At 40.4% G+C, this 21651-nt stretch overlaps 2 protein-coding genes across 4 annotated transcripts in view; one reads left to right on the top strand and one right to left on the bottom strand.

The window, feature by feature from the left end:
* The first annotated feature begins 1123 nt into the window (after window positions 1–1123).
* On the top strand, window positions 1124–6406 carry rps17 (ribosomal protein S17). The gene is made up of 5 exons (XM_062549841.1): window positions 1124–1177; window positions 3126–3277; window positions 3378–3483; window positions 3740–3805; window positions 6291–6406. The coding sequence occupies exons 1-5, from the start codon at window positions 1175–1177 to the stop codon at window positions 6366–6368; spliced, it is 405 nt and encodes a 134-aa protein (XP_062405825.1). The 5' UTR covers window positions 1124–1174; the 3' UTR covers window positions 6369–6406.
* A 4769-nt stretch (window positions 6407–11175) lies between these two features.
* neo1a (neogenin 1a) overlaps window positions 11176–21651 on the bottom strand; it is a 75658-nt gene continuing 65182 nt past the window's right edge. For all 3 annotated transcript variants that reach the window (XM_062549838.1, XM_062549839.1, XM_062549840.1), the window contains 4 exons: window positions 20899–21057; window positions 16508–16765; window positions 16270–16394; window positions 11176–15815 (listed from right to left, as the gene is read on the bottom strand). In XM_062549838.1, the coding sequence (XP_062405822.1) occupies window positions 15732–15815; window positions 16270–16394; window positions 16508–16765; window positions 20899–21057 (626 nt within the window). In that variant the 3' untranslated portion in view covers window positions 11176–15731. The remainder of the gene's footprint in view (window positions 15816–16269; window positions 16395–16507; window positions 16766–20898; window positions 21058–21651) is intronic.

The raw sequence follows: 21651 nt of genomic DNA, 5'->3' as shown, positions 1-21651 counted from the left end.
AACTGTAAGATTGAAGTGCACATGAGGTAAGAGCAGAACAGGTTGATTGACTTTGCGGGTGCTATCTGAGTCGACTGGTTCAACGTTTTGTGACCAGGATGTGAGGGGTCTGTAGCCTAGAGATTTTTGCTGCCCTTTTCCTGACCCTGGACCAGTACAGGACCTGGACAGAGGGGAGGTCAGTTCTCCGCAACCCTAATAGACCTCTGAAGTTCGCCTCCAAAAAAGTTACCATCTTTGCCCATGGAGATCCGATAGCCTATCTTGAGATATTTTCTGTGGGAAAATAACATGGGGACTTGGAATCATCACACCGGTTAAACTTCCATAAGCCTACCTACTACACTGACAAAATTTGGGAAAGATTCTTGAAAGATTGTAGTCTTTTGAGTAAAGCTTGAATGAGGGGCATTAGTTAAAAGAATCTTGTCAGTGTGGTAGGCTTCAGCTGTCTCAGGAAGACCTCTCCTGGGCCTTTTTCTGGAAGAATAACTGCTGGGCCTTTTTCTGGAATGGTTGGCTGACTGTCTTTTCCTCCTCGTGTCAGAACTGTTAATGAATTATGTGAATCTTTCATCATGTAGGGCCTGTTCTACTTAGCAAGGCTACGTTAGATGTAGGTCTGCTGACAGATCTGAATGTTGTGACGCATTTACGTCATCTTCATCATCATCTTTTTCATCATCTTCTTCTCCTTATGCCAGTTGGCAACCAGCTTTTTGGTACATTACCGCCACCATCTGGACTGGAGCGTGTGGATCAATCTACACTTTCCTAAATTCTTTTTAATAACCCAGTTCCTGTGGAACATTTTTTTAAATGTGTAATGTAAATTTAGTGTCATCTGGTTTTAGCCAGGTTTTGAAACCAATCTTTGTCTGGTATGATGGTATTTGGGACATGCTCTATGGTCTCTTGACTATTGCAATAGTCACATATTCCATCATGCTTTTTCATTAAATATGTGACGCATTTTTTTCGGGAAACACATAAAATAGCCTGCTATCATCTGTAACCATAGACAGTAAAGTCTGTATCTTAGGTAGTGACTCATTGTCCAGTAGGTGGCAGCATCGTAAATGTGATCTAATAATTTCACCCTTCTATTTCCGGTGCTATCTATAAACTTCCGTCCGGCAAGGCTGGATTTCCTTTTCCCAAACTGGTAGCCAACATGGTAAGTAGTGAGACTTTTATCACCTAAGCAATCTAACGCCATCCTTGTTATATTTTTTATTTTTGCACACTTAGTACGGATTTATAACATCGCATAAGTCATGTTTATCTTTAAATTAGACTTTGTGCCTGTATTTCTAATAAAAAATGTAACTACAACGCATACGATGTCATGTTGTATTTGCAAGCCTCAAACGCTACATGGCCTGGTCCATTAGTTCTGAAGCAACGATTGTTCAGCTTGTGATGTGTCGATCTATTGTATTCGCACTATCAACATAGACGTTTGTTTTATCAAACACGTCGAGGCAAATTGTATGCGTTATTCTGAAAAAACTACGTCTATAACGTTATGCTCATTGCTCACGAATAAGGGGCTTGTTAGCTAACGTTGGTGTTAGCGCCGCCGTGTCTGTGTTTGAGCTTATTTACAGCCATTCAGAAATTGAAACGTGTTCGCATTGGTATAATATAACACCTGTGCGCTATCTAATATTTATGTTTGATACTCCGGTTGCTCAACAAACGTAACGTCAGTATTTCAGTGGTTAATTGTATTGTACTACACTACTGTATGTGTGTTGCATAGAAAGATATGAGTGATTATTCTTGGCTGTGTCGGTTCTTGACTGTTTGGTGGCTTCATGGTTTAAACCTCACTAAATGTTAGGTTGGGAATTGTATTCCCAATCAGACAGGTTTGAAACTAAGTATCATTTAAGTGCAATTAAGGTTACTTTGATTGCATCCTCGTTCACTTCTCATGGTCTTGGATCATGTGAAGGAAAGGTAGATATGCCCGCCTTCCCTTTGGCTGTCCAAACTCTACTCCTTGACTTTCCCTCAGTTATGAATCCGAAAAGGACTTGCAGTACTTGAAATTGAAAAAAGGAGTTAAGTAGCTTTCAGCGGTGCCAACTATGTTTTATGGGGGCTGGTAGGCTCTTATGAGTGAATTATAATGCAGTGTAACACGTCTTATTAGATACTATTGCATGATGCTGATGTCTTCAATCAGTAAGGATCATCACTCTGGATTGTAGAAAGAGTGCCATCTTCTACTTCTGTGGTTAAGTTGAATTGTTACAGAACACTAGGAAACTGTACCATAAAGTAAATATGAGGGCAATAATTGTTGCCTTAAGGATGTGTCAGTTGGGGTGAGAGATCGGCACCTTCAGCTTAATCTCAATTCTTTTGGTATTTCAAGCTAAAACGGCTATTCCTTAATGGATTAACATCCAGCTTGACTTTACTGCGCCCAACTAGATCGGCATGTAACATCTTAGATGTCGTAATTGATGACCGACTTCAGTTTTCTGATAAAACATGATTTTGCTATAAAGGCTACATGCGCAGTCACAACATTAGGAAGATCAGACCTTATCTGAAACAAGATGCCACACAACTACTTGTACAGCCCATAGCTATCTCCATGTTGGACTACTGTAATTCACTGTCAGCTGGCCTACCTGCTTTTGTAGAAAGGTTGTTACAACGGAGTCTGTATGCAGCAGCACACCTGGTCTTCAATCAACCAAAGAGGACACATGCAACTCCTCTCCTAGTTGCACTCTGCTGGCTCCCTATAGTGGCCAGAATTAAATTGAAACAACTTTGATCTGTCGGACTCTGGCTGGAACTGCTCCCTGCTATCTTGATTCAATGATCAAGATGTATACCCCAAGCGCCCACTGTGGTGTGCCTTCTGATGAGCATCAGTGGTACCTGTGGAATTAAATTGCCCAGTGCTCTCTGTGCCTTTGGTTGTTTTGGGCCTTTTGAAAGGGGTCTGAAGGCATCTGTTTGACATGCACTTAGTTTATTAAGCATTTCCTGATTAACATGTTAACATTCAACATCCTGTTTTCATGGAGCTACAGAACATTTCAAACGTATTTAACAATAATCTAGACGGCATGCTTCATCAACTGAATTGTTCTCTTTAGGGACGCGTCAGGACTAAGACTGTGAAGAAGGCAGCCCGGGTCATCATTGAGAAGTATTATACACGACTTGGTAATGACTTCCATACCAACAAGCGAGTGTGCGAGGAGATTGCCATCATTCCCAGTAAACCACTTCGCAACAAAATTGCAGGGTGAGTGTTAAATTACATTTTATCTTTCATACTTTTAAAGAAGTTTTTTGATCTTCTAATGGTAATGTTGGTGTTTTGATGTGTGTACCTGCCTCTGAAGGTATGTCACCCATCTGATGAAGCGTATCCAGAGGGGACCAGTTCGGGGTATCTCGATCAAACTCCAAGAGGAGGAAAGGGAGAGAAGGGATAACTATGTCCCAGAGGTGAGTGGAGTGGTAGTGGCAGTGAATTCACCTGCTAATTGCAACTCTTACTTTCAACCTCACAAACAAAAAGTTAACCAACCTAACAAGTGTGAGGCCAATGGTACATTTCAAGTGTATGAAGGGATGGTTATAGTTTTAATATTCTAGTTTGTGTTCTTATGGATTCAGTCTTGTTGGTTGCTGTTATGGTAATCTTCACCTTTTCGTTGTGTTAAATGCTATGACGAACTGACACTTTGACTACTCTCTGCAGGTGTCTGCTTTGGATCAGGAGATAATTGAAGTGGATCCTGACACTAAGGAGATGCTCAAGATGCTGGTAAGATCTGAGTAAATGTTTACTATCTGATAACATAGGAAAAGTTAATGTGTAATGCCATTATGAGCAACACAATTTGGAGGGATCAACTATTATTATTATTGTTAATCCCCCCCTCACAATGACTGTGGAGGCTATTACAGGTACATGGGGATGCAGTGTTGCATATGGTTCCCAATGGCAAGTCAGGGAATTTGATCATTTTTGGGGTAAAGTCATGGAATGTCAGGGAATGTTATTATAGCCGTTTAAATTGTACTTGCTAATATGCATTAATACAAATGTATTTCACACAGAATCGGTGTCTTATTAGCTTTACTTGCCTGCTTGAGGAGTTGTGATCAGCCCTCATGCTCATTTATTCAGGTCCTGCTCTAAAATAGTGATTCAAATGCTAAGCCGCTGCTCTGAAATCTTTGTTCAGTGTATTGTTATATTGTAGGTTGTGGGGTTTTTTATGTTTGACTTGGAGTGGGAGCCCTGATTACAATTATTAACCCTGTATTTTAAACGGAGCATTTAGTCTCAGAAATAACTTTACAATTAGGCGCTTGGCCAGCAATTACAAGAACAGGTTTAGCCTTGCCTAGTGAGCCTATGACAACTTTACCCTTTGTTTGCGTGGACTTAAACTCTGTGCTTGCGTGTGCTTTATGAAGCACACAAAGAGCAATTGCAACAGTGGATGAGAATTATGGTTCTTATTAAAGTACAGTAGCCTACAGTGGAACACTTACTGTTCTTTTTGAGGCCTCTGGAAATACAACCTCTGGAAGGTTATGGATATACTATTGCATAATTTACTGACTGAATGTAATGTTTCCTCAAGCACATTTGCATATTGTTCCATGTTCGGTGGATGATGTGTTTGTATGACTATGGTTTTATGCGATTGTTGCAACATGGGCATGTGTTGATGGGTCAAAGACAAGTGTCATGGTTAAATTGGAATCAATGACTTTGATTTTCAAAATGCATGAATCAGAGATTGATTAAGCTGGAAACAAAAAGTAAAATGGTAAATGCAGAGTCTGAGAATCATTTTAAAGGCTCAATAAGGCTCTAGTGAGATTCAACTCAAGATGTGTGGTAATTTTCATGAACCCTTGTGTTGCATACTTGGCAAGTAATTCTTTGATTCAGATTTCCCTTCATATCCTGTACACCTCCCACTATGGGTGCGTATTTTTAATTGGGGTAGAAGCTGTGAAGCCCCATTGTTTGATATTTTCCTATTTAATTATTACACATCTTTTCTCTGCCTTAGAAGTCTATAGCAGCCCATAGAAACGTCTGGTAAAAAGTTGGGAAATTTGGCTCACTGATTGTGGCCAGTCCCATGACTAATTTCACCAAGTTTCATTGCGACCCCTTGAATGCTCTAGCGGCATTAACAGGTCAAAGTTGGACATGCGTTAACTCGTGCGCAACTTATGACCTCTCGTTCCAATTTTCAAAAAAGAGGTATCGTTCGGAATCCTTGGACCAAGCAGAGTTCAGTGCACGTTATGCCATTTTCTGCCATGATGGATTTCCCACCTTCATGGATTTTAGTGAAAGCTAAAGCTTCACAGGTCACACATTTTCTCAATCAACACCATACTTCACGCACATGTCTGGCTTGGTCTGTAGATCAAGTGATCAGTCTTATCTGAAACGTTCGATTGTAACAGCCAATTGATATTGGCGGCTAAGCCACTTAACAGTGAGCTCATCTCTGCAACCCTTTGTATCAAAACTAAACTTAATACATGGACTTCAGGCCCCATTGGAGGAGCCTCAAGGAATTTGCTGACCTCAAAGGGGCACCTCTGAAGTTCGCCAACAAATAGGAGCCAAAGCTGTCATCTTTGCCCATATAAGGAGTTCCGGTTAATGTTAATTGAAGTTAGCCTATTTCACAAGATGTCGCCACTGTGTAAACTAACTTCCTCTGGAACAGCTCAGTCTACACGAAAGACAGAAACAGAAAGATGTTTTACCATGCCAATTAAGGCATCATTAATATCAACTAGGCCAGACACCTGGACACTGTGAAATTGGCTCATGGCAAGTTACATTGTAAGTTAGCTCTGGGGTAGCAAAGATCAAAGTGTGCCATCTTCACCTACCGAAGATCACAGTATCCACTTGAAGGCAGAGGACAACTCTTTGTAGCACAAAACGTCTACATTTCCAATTTCTTCGTCCCCGTGAGTTAAACATGTGCGAAAATTCAAAATCCCCACCGGATCTCCTTATTTGGGCAAAGATGGTGGCTTTTTGTAGGCGAACTTCAGAGGTCTATTAGGGAAAGTGCATTTTGGCCTTAAGGTGCTGTGGTGCTTGGAATTGAAACTTACTAGTGGTGTCTAGTAATACTGTGAGGTCCTTTGGTCGACACATGACTACTTGTGGCATCAAATAATTGATTCGGCCGCCATATTGGATTTAATGTTTTTAGTGTATTTTCACAGGTCACTGATTTGTGTTTTTCCTCCCTCAGGACTTTGGCAGCCTCTCCAATCTTCAGGTTACCCAGCCAACTGTTGGAATGAACTTCAAGACACCAAGAGGAGTTTAGTTGTTTTGTAATCTCAATAAAGATGTAATGCCAACGAAGACTCGCTTTTGTAGTGGTTTTGTGTGTTTTAGGTGGTGAAAAATCATTTCTACACTTGGACAACTTGGGTGAAGGGTTGTGGTGTAGGCTGTATTTTGTTTCTGTTGCAAAGGAGACTCTTGTAGGTTTTTCATTAAAGATATTTAAAATGGTTAGACATGTCAATGACGGTGAGTGGGAACCGGTCATTGTTTTTAGACAGACAACTTGTGTAGTCAGATGCACAACTGTCCAGGGTCAGAAGGTTATGTATGAATGCGGTCTTATGCCCCAACTGTGACTGAAGAGAGTAAGTGCATGCATAGGGCCTTCTGGTTTTGTGAGGTTGCTTGTGTGGGTGGCTCATTTAGAATCTAATTTTTGTATGACTACTTGCAATGCTGAGGGTTTAAAAACGTGACCTATACGGTCATACACAATACTGCACTGCTACCAAAGACTTGAATTGCAACCATGGCTTAGGATCTCCAGGCATTGATTATCCCCATAACCAATCAGCTGTATTGGCCAGGTTTGCGTAAACAAGGAATTTGACTATCCTTTTTGTGTTGGGTGTTGTACTTTGAGAGCAAAGATTAAGCAAATACAGAACAGCTAGAATAGAATAAAGGAATAAGGCAATAGAATAGGAATAGAATAAGGTGATGTGTAAGAATAAATACACGGTGTACATGTGCAATAAATACACTGGGTGAGAATGCAATTATCCAGGGGGAATGCAGCTGGTAATTTAAGGGATTTCATGTATTGTAATAAGGGGTGCAGCAAACAACGCTTAACACAAGAAACAATGGTGCACAAAGGTTTATTTTGCATACACAATCACGCACAAATGATTGCAACTACTGGAGTCATTTTGATATTGATTGGGTGCTCGGTGACCCCAGGTCACGAAACAAGGTTTGATTAAAACATTGTGCAGAAATGTTTCACAATCGTGTATAAATGAATCAAAAGACACTAATAATGTTTTCAACATATGGGATGCCACCTTCACACGGGTATTAAACCAAGTTGTTCTCTCTTCTCACATGATATTTGTGTTCATCTCATACTGGGTATTGTGGGTGTGTGAGGCTTTGTATGTAGGCCACAACACTTCTGTCAGATTTTGGTATTCAGTGATTGTAACTGAAAGGAGCTGAAATGGCAAGCCAATGGCCATGACTGAGGCCCTCACAGATTACTTGCAACCTGAATTGACCTGAGATGTGTTGCTGCTGTGAGGGGTTGTTGTCACTAAAAGGGCTTGTGGTTTGTCTGGTTATATTAACAATTGGATCATAAAGGGCCACAGCAATGAAGAGGAATGCCCAAAGAATTTGTATTTGTAGAGAACCAGTCAGGAGTGCGGAGGAGGGTGGATCTGGGATGCCAGACACCACTGTTGTGCCTTCTGGAGGTGTTGTGGGGCTAACTCAACAAAACGGACAAAAGAAAATACCTGCTTGATGGGGCCAAAAATGTATATTTTTTTTATGGTAAATATGCGTGGTTGTTGGTAAATGGTAAATGCCCTTCCTGTGACACTAGTAGGCTTAACACTTCTCCTGTATGAAGAGATTTCCTTATTTCTCAGGTGATTTCTTAATAGTGTTACTAGCAGTATATGTTCCTTACCTGTGCCAGTGTGCCCCCTGTGTGTTTTTGATTATAAAAAAATATATAGATAACAAAAAAGATTATTTGAAAAATTGAACTCACAATACACGTATTTCGGTAGCCTAATGAGAGTTAATTCATTTAAAATGGATTAAAATAATTTAAACACTCCTTTTGATGTACTGCATCAAACATGTTACTTATGCCAGTGTTGGAGTGATTTGATTCACAGTTCTAGGCTGGTAGACATTTTAGTATGTGCTAACATTATCTGCTGTCAGCTTAATTGAGGGATAATGTATAGAACGCTAGTCATTATCGGAAAGTAAGTCCTGACAGGGAGAACAGAACACCGACGCACCAGTAGAGGGGTCTTGCTTCGTCCTCAAGGGACTTATTTTCCCGATAATGACTAGCGTTCTATACATTATCAATCAACATCATCAATCAATTACACAGCTACTTGCCAAAATAACAAAATAAACTCCACATGATATGACTCTTTTATTTTGTACGGTTTCATCGTGGCTTTTGCTGAGAAACATTCTGTAGAACACAGCTGATCAACTGTCTGTTTTCACTTCTGAATGAAGTGACCAGAGCACTTGGAGAATGATATGAAAGACATGAATAAGAAGTATAAAATGTGAATGTTGCACTCAAAAGGGGAGGTAAATAAGATACCCCTGATGGAGAAAAAAACAGCCTGACCAGCTTAAGGTGGTTTGCTGATTGACAAGGTTGTTAACCAGCTTGTTTGACCATCCTATGATGGTTGACCAGCTAGACCAGCAAAACTGTTGCGAAAAAATACCTTCAGCTGGTTTACCCATGTTACGATGGTAATTCAGCTACTTTTGATGGTTGTACCACCTCAAGCTGGTCATTTTAGTTGGTGATACCAGGTTATGTTGGTCATTCTGGCAAACCAGCATGACCATCTTCAACCAATATGTCAAGCTTGGCAGACTGGTCACCAGCAAGACCAGCTGTATCTCACACGACAGGCTGGTCACACCAGCATGACCAGCTTCCTCAGATGGTCACACCAACATGTCTAACCAGCTACCAGCAAAGACCAGCAATAGCTGGAAGAACACCAGCATAAGCTGGTTTCTTGCTGTTTTTTTTCAGCAGGGTATAATAAAATCTTTGATCTTTCAATGACAATCAGGTAAGAGACAAATTTAGCCGTCTAGCTCCATAGACTCCTATTCATTTTGCACTCACCTGCGATCGCAGTGAAACTCTGGTGGAACTGCAACCAAATTCGGTACAATGGGACAATGACAAAAACCCATTTTCCTTGACAATGGTGTTGCACTCAATAGTGGTCTGTTATATTGAAATATCACACCTCCAAACGTTGGGATGGCCCATTCAGGTGAATGAAGCATTATGAAGAGCCATGTAATATTTTTTGCCCTTACTTGGAGACAGACAGGAAGCAAGTGGGACAGAGAGATGGGTGGGATCGGGACATGAGTCATGACCAGGTCAGACTACTGTAGAAACCTGGGTCCCTTTGGGTGCTCAGGCCCATTCATGGTATGGACACTGTAGCCTGTTACGCCACAGCCAGAGCCACAGAGAGAGAGAGTTGCGACACTCTTTGATGTTGCCGCCACACAATCAAAAGTTCCAAAAAACCTGTGCTGAATGGCTGAATCGCAGGAGGGGATGTACTTCTGGATGCTGGAAGGTGTAATCAATTAACTCATTGACTACTGACCAAGAGATTGGCTGTAAATAGTTCCAAAAGTCCCATAACGAGGAAATAGCCTGGAAAAAGCGCTGCCATTTTTTCCTATGGAGGTCTGGGAGTGTCGCCACTCTGTTTTATCTACCGCTCTGGCCACAGCGCCCCCAAGAGCTGTGTAATAATGTGCAGTGATGATTCTGTAGCCTCTTTGCAGCGTTGCGCCAATAGAAAGACAAAAGGCTACAGTTGGGGGAAACAGGTGAGGTGTCACTTTAGCACCACACTCCTGAGAAGTGTAGTTTACTTAATTAGCCTCAGAGGGCATGCAAAACCTGATTTGGAGATGACAGAAAAGAATACTGGCAACTTAGGAGAACTGCTGGTACACAAGAAAAAGTGCAGGTACGCTTAAGAGAAAAATTTAGAAGTGCTGGTACTGCGTAGGCTACCGTTGAGTACCGGCCCACTGATAAAAAGGCTGGAAAAGTTGTGTAGCCTAATGCTAAAGAAAACACCAGGAGCATTCGCCCTGGCACCATGATTGGGTAGGCCTATAACAAAAGCTACGTCTCAGAAGCAAATATATGAGGTATTCAACTATCTGTAAAATACTTTGTGGGTAATAATGCAACAATGTAAGCATGATGCTCTTCAATGTAGAATTGTGTAGAACTTGAGTATTTCATCATCTGTAGTATAATGTATTTAAACTATTCAGAGAATCCAGAGAAATCCTTGAACAGAAGGCACAGGGCTGAAAAGCAAAATGGCCATTATCTTCAACACCTCAGATGGCAGCAAAAACAGACCTGGTCCTGCAATAAAAAATATTGCACGGGCTCAGGAAAACTTTGACCTTTGTCTGTGTGAACACAACTTGACGTTCCATCTACATGGCTTAAAACTCTTAAGAAGAAATGCAAAGGGGAAAAAAGTATTAAGACATAATCCAAACATGCTGCCATCTTGTCCGAGTCCAATGTCATGTAAGATGGACCAATGTGATGTGGAAAATCATCCCATGGTTAAACCAATCAAAAATCATGGACTCTGCTTTCTCTGAGCTAACGAGCAGAGGGATCATCCCACTTATTGATGTTTGTAACATGCTACACATATTACAGTAATATGGCTCCATGTAGAGAAGTTCAAGTGCTAAAATGGCCTGTCTTCAGATCTGTCACATTGGGTGTATCATGGGGAAAAACACGATTATGAAGTCTCCATCATGTTAAACTCCAAGATTCTCAATCAACTGGGCTGCTGAGTTCCCATACTGTATGTTTGGAGACTCTTGTTAGGAGAAGCAATGATGCAAAACATTGTTAAACATGCCTCTGTCCCAACTTTTTAAAAACATACTGCTGGCATGAATGAAATTTAAAATGAGCATATTTCATAAAATAGTAAAATGCGTCAGTTTCAACATTTGGTATATCTGCAATTAAATATGGGTTTATGTGATTTACAGATTATCATTTTGCTTTTATTTACATTTTACACAGCATCTCAACTTTTTGTAATTGGAGTTGTTAACATTTTCAAGAATTTAAGTTTCAAAAAATCATTCAGTAATCAAAGGAAAGCATGTAAGATGTGGGGTTTCCAAAGATTTGCAACAGTGGGGGATGAAGAGGAGTTGGGAAGTGTGATTTATTTTTTTTCAGCTAGTACAACCCCTGGCAAAAACTATGGAATCACCTCTTTGAGGATCATGTTCATTCAGCCATTTTATTTTTTTGAAAAAAGACAAATAATAACAGATGTGCCTCATAACTAGTACTTTGTTGCACCACCTCTGGCTTTTATGATTTTGAATTCTCGGAGTCACAGACTTCACTAATGTAGAACAGCATTCATCAATCACATATCAACTTTAACGAATAGCAGTTGACAGATCAGCTTTACTGGATGTTGCCTTGTCATGCACCAGTTTCTTTAGTTTCAAACATTTTCAATGGAATTAAGATCTTGATGGTTTGCTGCCCATTTAATTTATTGACGTCTCTTTCCTGAAGAAAGGTTTTAACATTCTTTGCTCTATTGCAAGGTGCATTGGCATCCTGGAAAATTACTTCCTGCTGACCAAAACTCCTTTTGATTGATGGAATGAGATAACGGAAGAAATGGAACAAAAAGAGAAAAGGACGAAACGGAACAGAAAGAGAAGTGCATGACAAGGCACCATCCTGTAAAGCTGATCTGTTAACTGCTATTTGACAAAGTTGAAAACTGATTGATGAAGAATACTGTTCTACATTAGTAAATTATATGCCTCAGAGAATTCAAGCAGTTATAAAAGCCTGAGGAGGTGCAACAAAGTACTATTTTGATTGGTTTAGGTTTGTGGTTCCATATTTTGTCCCTCAGGATTGAGCGATGTCACATGTGCTTTTTCCTGTACATGATCCAAAGATAGATCTCCCTGAAAGAGGATCTAGGTGGGCAAGGCCAGGCTAAGAATGTTCATCTGTTCAATTAAAAATAAATCTGTGATTTGTACTTTTTCTTAAAAAATAAAACAACTGAATGAATATCCTTCAAGAGCGGTGATTCCATATTTTTGCCAGGGGTTGCACATGGCAACACCATGTCGCAGTCAAATTATGGAGCATTTATTTCACCCAGCTTTATGTGAATTGGACATTCAAGCCACATACAGTATTATAAGAGGCTGACTATTAGGGAGTACAATATTTAAGGTACATGGCTTGACTATCTTTTAAGCCTTTAAGACATAAGAGAATCAGCCCCATTGTAATACGTTTGACAGGTCTCCATTGTCATTTTACACAAATTCGGATAAAAGCATGAAATGACTACAGACCTCTGTGGTCATGACGAGATTTGAAAGAATAATATTGGTCCATCCGAAGAGCATCACCTGGACATTCTGCAGTTTGCCTGGCAAACTAACAGGTCCGTCAACATTGGACTGTGCAACATCATGAAACACCTGGACTTTCCAGAGACTCTGGTTTGTGGACTTCAGGACCGCATTCAACAGTATTATTTCAGCAATAGCCTGCCCCAAATTTTTACCGCTTAGAGGCTATATCTGTCAGTGGACAACCAGCTTCCTGATAGTCAGGGAACAGGTGAGGCTGAGGGAAGTCACTTCTGGCATAAGTACAATAAGCACTAGTGATCCGTGTTCTCTCTGCTACACTTCTCCCCCTACACCTGGGATTTCCAACCAGTGGTCTGCAGCCCACTGGTGGTCACCAACCATGCATCTGCAATGTAGTTTCAAAGTGATAAGCACTTTGTTATTCGGTGATGGCCCTTGGATTGCTTCCATTATCAGGGTGATATTCCTTGGGATCAATTTAAAACCCATACTCAATACCAATAATGGCACCATGGAAACTTCTGCAAAAAACATTCATTTGCAGATGACACTACAGTCATTGAATTCATCCAGGATGATGACAAGCCTACACCACAACACAAGTCTTTCAGTCTTCCATCAATATGCAATTAGAGCAACATGGAGCTGAACATGCTGAGGATCAAGAAGCATGACCTGAAGTAGAACAAGAGCTGCTGATCCAGTTTTACTCTGCAGTCATTTGTCCTATACGCTTATCCCTTACAGTCTGGTGCACAGCTGCCCACAAAACAGGACAGACTGCAGTGAACAGGTCATTGGGGCTCCTCTCTCCTACCTCAGGACATTTTTTTATCTAACATTCCCATACCTATGTTTAAATTTCAGAAGATAAATTTCAATTATGCAGCATTTGTCACCCCCTTGCAAACCACCATGCCTAAAGGTGAAAGACTCTACAAGTATTAACCTATTAGCACCAGCAAAAGTCCAGCAATATATAGTCTTAAAGGGGCGTTCATGGCAAGGGTCTGAGTCCAAAAGCCAAATTACACCCCTCCCTCAGAGAGCAAGAACTGTGGCTCACCACCAGAGCCTTTTAAAAAGCACACAGACACTAGGGAGACAGATGAACATGAGGATTATTTCACGGAATTCAGCAAAAAGTGTGATGGATTACAATCAATGACTGCACTTTTGAGAACTTCAATAGATAACTCTAAAAAGGCCATCCTCTGCTTGTTTCAGGCTTTGCTGTGATAACTTGGGAGATTGACCCTTTGAGGATGACCCATCTGAGTACAAACTTGGCATATGGATCATATAAACCCAGAGCTACATACACACAGTTGACTTCATGATGGCATATGACAGTTGTATCAAGAATGTTTTGGGAGATCAAGCAAACAAACTAGTTTGTACTGTTTTCAGATTTTTTTCTGTGCTTAAAAATCCCACAGTACATTCTACAGACAGCAAAGGAGATTTTGTACAGAAATAAGCGTAGAAGTACTCAGTTGCAACATGTGTAAAGTTGTTGCAAAATTCCATTTCAGAGGCAAATATACAAAGAAACAACACCAGCTGCCAACAGCTAAGCTATGACACTACATTACACAAAGAGAGCTAGATCATTCCAAACGGGATATGTAAGAAATGCTTTCTTTTTTTGAAAAATCGGAAAAGTGCAATAGGAGTATGACCATCTACAACTCAACAGGCTACCAAACATGTTTTGTTTTTTTTTCCTTTTTGACCCATCCTGGCTGGGCATTTTATATGTTCCTTGAAACCCAACTTGTTACAATCACCTTGACATTCAATAAGTTGTACATGAGACATGAAAAAGTAGAACAAAATGATTGTGATGACATTTCTTCTTTGGGTAACAGGTATGTAAAAAACACTGTCCCAAGGGAACATAATCTTTTTCTTCCATTCACGCAGACTTTCTTTTTTAAATTCAAGAACATAGTATTTTCTTCATATAAAATGACATGTTTAAAAAAGCTGAATTAGGACTCTTGTTACACTTTTGTTAATTCTATGTACTCCAAAAGTGCACTGATGCAAAAAGAACTTCATTTTGATAACGTGAGTGGGGAGAATCTCAGACAGTGCGCAATATTTTCAGTTGTTAAGAAAATGAAATCTCTACATTTCTACTTTCCAACTACAATTACATGGAGCAGGCAGCAGGTAAGTTTGGTTGATAGACTGGCTGCCACAACAAGCCTGACTGTTGGTCAACAGGAAGATATGATTCTGATAGGACTTGTGACCACCACACCTGTGTTATGTTTGTGTGGTTGACAAACTAGACAGCATTTTGGGAATTCAGGACTAACCTGTCAGGAGTCACAGTATTATGTAGTACCTCTTAATGAAAGAACATCAGAACATGTGTTCTATGACAACTTGATACAAAAATGTTTTAAATATAAGAAAAAATAATAAGGCCATCTTTGAAAAGGGTCACACAAAAGGTCTATGATGCATCTTGGTGGAAGGATGTGGGCACACACATTAAAAATACACAGCACATCCCAAATGGAGCCAACTGGAGTGTGAATACTCTCGCACAGACAATGCTGAAAGTAAGAGTAACAGCAAAAAGGAGGTTTAACTTATATACAAATCTATAGGTTATTTGTATATCACAATACACATTTCAGAAAATAACTAAGACATGGCACAATATATGACATACCAAAAAAAGGAACCAAATGCTGCATACAAAAAGAACAAAAACGAATTACATGAACATGGAGAATATGAGCAATATACATATGAAATTGCAGGGAAAACACTTGAATGTTCAAAGCACCAACATGAAAAATAAAATGCTGTCGTTTTCCTTTTTCTTCTAGCATGAGAAAATTGTCTTTTACAGCTGACTCCATAGCAATCAAATTGAAGAAAAAATCTTCTTGCTGAGGATAAGAAAAAAGTATTGAAATCTTCTTGCTTGAACTGATATTACTGTCCTCTGAGAATGTTGGCACCTTCCCCTTTAGTTTAAAAAAGCAAACAGTTGATAACATGGCCATCTCCTTCCTGAGACTAAGCAAGGTTAGCCAGAATGTTAAGTTTATTTTCTGTTTTTTTTTTCTCGTGTTCATTTGAAAGGTCATCCTATTTATGAGTCTGTGGTGTATGAGACTTCACTGGAGTTACAAAGGTGCTGTGCTCAGGTGGTAGTGATGGCATTTAGGTCTTTCATCAGGCCCTCCAAATGAGCCATCTCCTCTGTCAGCACATCTGTCTTGTAGCTCTGCAGAACATAAAGGGGGGTGTGGTGTTACTGTAAAGAGGGGTGGTCAGCCTAAGCCAAGGAGTTCATGCAGGGGGTTGGGTGTTTGAGGGATGCGTTTTAATGAAGGGAAGAGGGGTGGGACTACTGTATAGGCTGTGGCTGTGAATGTCAATGGCACTGAAGAGCACAAGCATATGGAAGCAGCCAAAAAAGTGAAGGTTTTATAACACACACAGTGTGAAGTATTGTTGATTGTGTTACAGTTTTCAGCATAGTTTTCAACGTTACATTGCAATGGAAATGTGCAGCCAATGACAGCCATGAAATTGAAATCAGAAGGTGACAAAAAACAAATATATTTAACATAAGAGATATGCAATAGATAATGCAACACTGAAAACATATTTTGGAATCTACAATGTTCTCTGTTCTAGGTATGATTGGAATAATGTAAAGTAGGATGCATACTCACATTTTCTGGATCCTCCAACATCTTGCTGCTCTCTGGCGCATCTGGGGCACTAGGCACTGTAACAACCATGGGGGTTCGGGTTCTACCAAGTGTGCCAATGGAAGCAGTCTTAACCGAATGAGGCCCTGCTAACAGCAATGCGAAAATACAGCAATGTGAGACATTAGCTGGATAATTTAAATTCAATGTCAGTTGATCAGGGTGAGTAACATATCAACAATAGGTAGGAGGACATCACCTGTTTGCGCAAGTAGGGGGGTGCTTGGCAAAGCTGGTGACTCAAAGGTAGGGTTGTGAGGAGTAATGGCTGGCACAGCAAAACTCTTGAGTGGGTGTGTTGGTCGCACATGGGCAGTGGGTGGGTACGTATTCGGCTCCTCCTCAGTAGCTGAGCTGTGGTAGCTGACTTCTGTCTCAGAGGGTTCCACTGAGTAGACGGGTTGTGCAGAGGCAGCAGGGAGAAGCTCCGTACTGGCAATGGTGCGGCTCACGGACTCTGCAGAATTTGAGAAGATCTGAAATCACTCACTCTTATATCACAATTATTTCTACCACTTTGTCTTGCTACCTTTATCCATGTGGCAGTGCCACTTTCAGTCAGAGCAAACATATTGATCAAGAGAAAATTAAAATAAAATCATTTTGTTCTTAACTGTATGTCATATCACTTGCCAGGATTAGACTATGAGCATAGTGCAAGAGAAAACAATGAAATGATTAATTGATTAAAAGAGTTGTTGATGGAGCTGTTGGTGGTGCGGTTGTGGCTATGAGGTCAACAAGGTCTTAGATATTTCTTAGATAAAATGGAGAGAGGTTAATTGGTTAATTATGTTTTAAGGAACCTAACGGCAGAAAATCAGATCAGAATCAGAATCACAAAAAGTGGTAATTTTAAAGTAGAACAACGTCACCGAGTACTGTCAGAAAAAACACCCCCCCCCCCCCAAAAAAAAAAAACAAGTAAAAAACAAACAAACAAACAAACAAACAATACATCAATCAAGCAATCACTCAATCAATCAATCAATCAATCAGTGCTACCTAGCTTGAGCAGCCAGTCAACTATAGTGTTACCCTTTGGGAGCAACTGTAAAATCATTCCCAGAGAGTGTAGCACTGTAGTTTGTAGTTTGTAGATGTCACCTTTGAACATTCTATTTTTCCACATACTGTAACATGCCACATGTGTAAGACTTGGGATTGTCACATTGGGATCTGCAGGGCTCTTCCTCCTTGTTTCTTTTCTCCTGTCTATTGCATCTCCCCTTCAGATGGACCAAGCACAGGTGTGACACAATGCGTGTGATTACTTCTTGGATCTTGGGCTTTAAGATCTCTCCAGAACTGGTTGTGGAGGCCACCACTTCTCCTCTCCAGCACCTCTTTGCCGTTTTGTTTCTTTATGCACGACACTTCATTTCTCCTATCGCATACACTCATATTTCCCAGCCTAACACTTATGATGTTACCTACGTTTTTAATTCTTCATCTTAAACAAATACATTTATTTATATGGCAATTCCGCATGGTGTTCCCTCTCTGGTTACATAGCCTAGCAGGCAGGATGTAACAGGATATACTTGCTTTTAACAAGACATACGCATTGGTGCGTGTGCTGTGCACATCTAAATGCAACATTGGTATTTACATTGGTATCAGGGGAGTGACAGTACAGGAGTGGCCAATATTTAAGACTCTGGATCTGAAACCCAACACCACAACCCATCTTCAGAGGACAACTTTATTTTTAATCTAAAATTTGATTTCAAAATATTGGTTGAAGCAGCTCTGTACCACTACCCACATTCAGGAAAGAACAGACACTCAAGACAGGTGTACAAATAGGAGAGGTAGACAAATATGATAAGGTGACAGCAAATGACGTGACAGGACGAGACAGGTGCCAGGATAGACATATAGACAAACATGCCAGTTTTGTCAAGACAAGACTAGTCAAGCATAACGACAAAACAGAGAGATTAATGTGTCAGGTCTTAGGGTCGTAGGTTATCATTGTATTCTGTAGGAAGATAATCAGATCCAAGGGTTGATATATTGTTCTTGTTGATATGATATATCTGATATAAGACTGATATATTGTTCTTGTTCTGGGCTGCTACTTCTTCTGTTTGTTCTACTGTATTCTGAAGTTAAATCAGTCCCGAGAGTGATACGGGTCTGATTCTGCTTGATGTTCCACTGCCATCAAGTGGAGACTTTCAGTAACATGGTGCTGGCGTTGCACTGAAGCATGGATCCCTGGCGATGAGAGGGAGTTATCTCTGTCTCTCCGCTATATTGTTGGCTACTGCAACAGTAGATTAGCCACTAGTGTGTTTAGGAGCTTAGTATGAACAAAATCACTGATTTTGCAAGCACCATTTCTTTGTGCAGTGGTGCACAGTCATGTTGGAACAGGAAGGGGCCATCCCCGAGTTGGGCGTGGTCCCTTGGTTCCAGTGAAAGGAACTCTGAATGCTTCAGAATTAACCATGACATTTTGGACAAATCCATGCTCCCAACTTTGTGGGAAGTTTGGGGATGGCCACTTTCTGTTCCAACATGACTGAATAGAATAGAATAGAATATATACTTTTTTGATCCTGTGAGGGAAATTCGTTTCTCTGCATTTAACCCAATTTAACCGAATTAGTGAACAGACACAGCACACAGTGAACACACAGTGAGGTGAATCACACATTAACCCGGAGCAGTGAGCTGCCTGCCCAACCAGTGGCGCTCGGGGAGCAGTGAGGGGTTAGGTGCCTTGCTCAAGGGCACTTCAGCCGTGGACTGGTTGGGGATCGAACCGGCAAACCCTAACCAGTAGGCCACGGCTGCAGTGCATCAAGCAAGGTCCATAAAGGCAAGAATGACAGAGTTTGGTGTCGATGAACTTGACTGGCCTGCACAGAGTCCTGACCTCAACCTAAAAACCTTTGGGGTGAATTAGAGAGGATCCTGAGAGCCAGTCGCCTTGTCCAACATCAGTGTGTGACCTCACAAATGCGTTTCTGAATGAATGGTCAAAAAATCCCATAAACACACTCCTAAACCTTGTGGAAAGTCTTCCCAGAAGAGTTGAAGCTGTTATAACTGCAAAGAGTGCACTGACATCATAATAAACCCAATAGATTAAGTACGGGATTTGACTTAAGTTCATATGTGAGTCAAGACAGGTGAGCGAATACTTTTGGCAATATAGTGTATGTGATGCCAAACAGCAAATGTATATTTTGGCCATACCAGTGTCAAAAACATTTTGATCCTTTGTTCCAGATGACCTGGAAGTTATGATCCCTTATGTTATAACTGATCAACTTGGCTGCGCTCATAAATCAAATGATAAAAACAACTGTAAATGTTATTAGGCCCTTGTAAGGACTTGCAGATCCTAGAACTCCTTTATTGAGTTCCTACTTTGAGGTAGGGCATTTTCCCTGTACCATGACTGATGTACATGCTAACCAAGGCAGTAGAAGCACCATTATATAAAAAAAGATTCTATTCTAAAAATAATTCAGCGCCTGTTTAAATTCGCTGAACATAAAACTGCCTTATATCACAAGCTTCTAGTTTGTCAATCAAATTCAGCAGATAATAACTAAATAGCAACGCTGTCCGTTTCATTACTTTATGCTCATGTAATAATTGGACTGCTAACAGGTGTTACATCATCTTAGAGTTCCTGTTGTGTGTGAACGCAAACAGAAAAAACCCTAGGAACTGTCTAGTTCTAGGGGTATCCTCTCCAGTTAGTAAGTTAGCACAACTACCTTCTTAGAACAGCTGTATCTGAATGCACTTGTAGTACATGTAAAGATTTTAAGAGTTTTGTTTTAATTCACGTATTGCTTAATTTCCCTACACATTTATTTAAAAGTAGTTGTTAAACTGGAAGGTGCTCTTTAAGATGCAATGTACTGTTTGGATAGGTCAGAGTTACATGGTAGGGATAGCACTGACTTACAGGTGGGGTTTCAGTTCACTACCTGTGGCTAATTGGGTAAATGGCACCTGTCCTCTCATTCCTGGGAATTGTTTTTGGGGGTCTGATGGCTTGGCAGGCTCGGCTGGAGCTGAAGCCTGTCCCCCTCATGTTGCCACATGCCAGAGAGAGACTGTGGAGTTTTGGATTTGATTTGGACTAACCACCACTGACAATAATAATAAAAAAAAAAACAGAACTGTATACTGTACGAAACACCAAGGCTTGGACTGGCCGCAGAACTATCATCTGAGGAGTACTGGGCAGGGAGCGTGAGGATGCCACAGGTATATGACCTCTCTCTGATTATCCTACCAAGCTGACACACCCACACACCGCAGTTAGGACCTACTACAAAGTTTGTGTACCACATGTAGGGCTAGCATGTAGGGTAGCTATTAGGTCTTTCTGTGTGTTCTGGTTTGGTTGCGAGTTGCGGGAGACTTTTAGTCAGCAATAGTGTATATTTTGGTCCTACTTAGCTAACAAATATGAAGACAAACTTCTTCATGCTCTAAGATTGTATTTTGACACTGGATCATGCTACTGTTACTGTAAAATGTTGAGCTCACTAGTTAACAAGTTTTCAAACTGTGGTTACTGCTTATGACATTCTGTTGGTTGCTGACATGTCTCACCTGTGGAATTGGACCCGTCTAGATGAGAGATGGGGGTGGAGATGGACCGAGGGCTGTGTTGGTGATGCAGGTGGCCATGAGTGGGTGAGGTCAGGGTATCCAGGTGATAATGGTGATAATGGTTATCAAGGGAATGGATGGGATGAGCACTGATCACAGCTGTAGACAGACAACACAGAACACCACACAACTATGATTATATCATAAAGACTCAAACTATAACAGACAACAGAAACACTTGTGCAGAGATGATAAATGATTACTTATTTGCAGGCCCTCACATGAAAAATACTTCTTAGAATATTGTAACAGTGCAACCAGGGCATTTTCATTTTGACAGGCCAAATATATTGCAAAGTAAAAATAAAACACTGGTTTGTCAGAAGATGAGTTTATCTTATTACACTGAGATTCTGAACTACAGAGGTTTGTAAAGTGATTGGTGGCTTGGTTCAAATGCATTTACAATATGACAGTAGTCATGGACATTAATAAAGAGCCAAATATGCATAACTTCATCATAAACACAATGCCATTCATAACCTCGAAGAATCGTTATGCCTCCATGAGCCATATCAGTGAACAATAACTTACAAATATTATTTTAAACATTTTTTTTACTAATGTGGTGTTCATATCCTGTCAGTCACTTTAGATAAAATCCATATGCCAAATACCATGACTATGAATAAGAATCTCAACATGATACAAACCAAAATCAGAAAATGTTCAGAAATCTACAAATCTTGTAAA

The sequence above is a fragment of the Sardina pilchardus genome, chromosome 11, assembly GCF_963854185.1.
Source record: "Sardina pilchardus chromosome 11, fSarPil1.1, whole genome shotgun sequence".
Lineage (NCBI taxonomy): Eukaryota > Metazoa > Chordata > Actinopteri > Clupeiformes > Clupeidae > Sardina > Sardina pilchardus.
The sequence above is the reverse complement of the archived record's forward strand: the minus strand, read 5'-3'. Positions and strand labels throughout refer to the sequence as shown.

Bases quoted from the DNA above. Each gene is read 5' to 3' on its own strand.
- rps17 (XM_062549841.1), top strand. The intron at 3,278-3,377 runs GTGAGTGTTAAA...CTGCCTCTGAAG, and splicing joins CTTCGCAACAAAATTGCAGG to GTATGTCACCCATCTGATGA. The intron at 3,484-3,739 runs GTGAGTGGAGTG...TACTCTCTGCAG, and splicing joins GGGATAACTATGTCCCAGAG to GTGTCTGCTTTGGATCAGGA.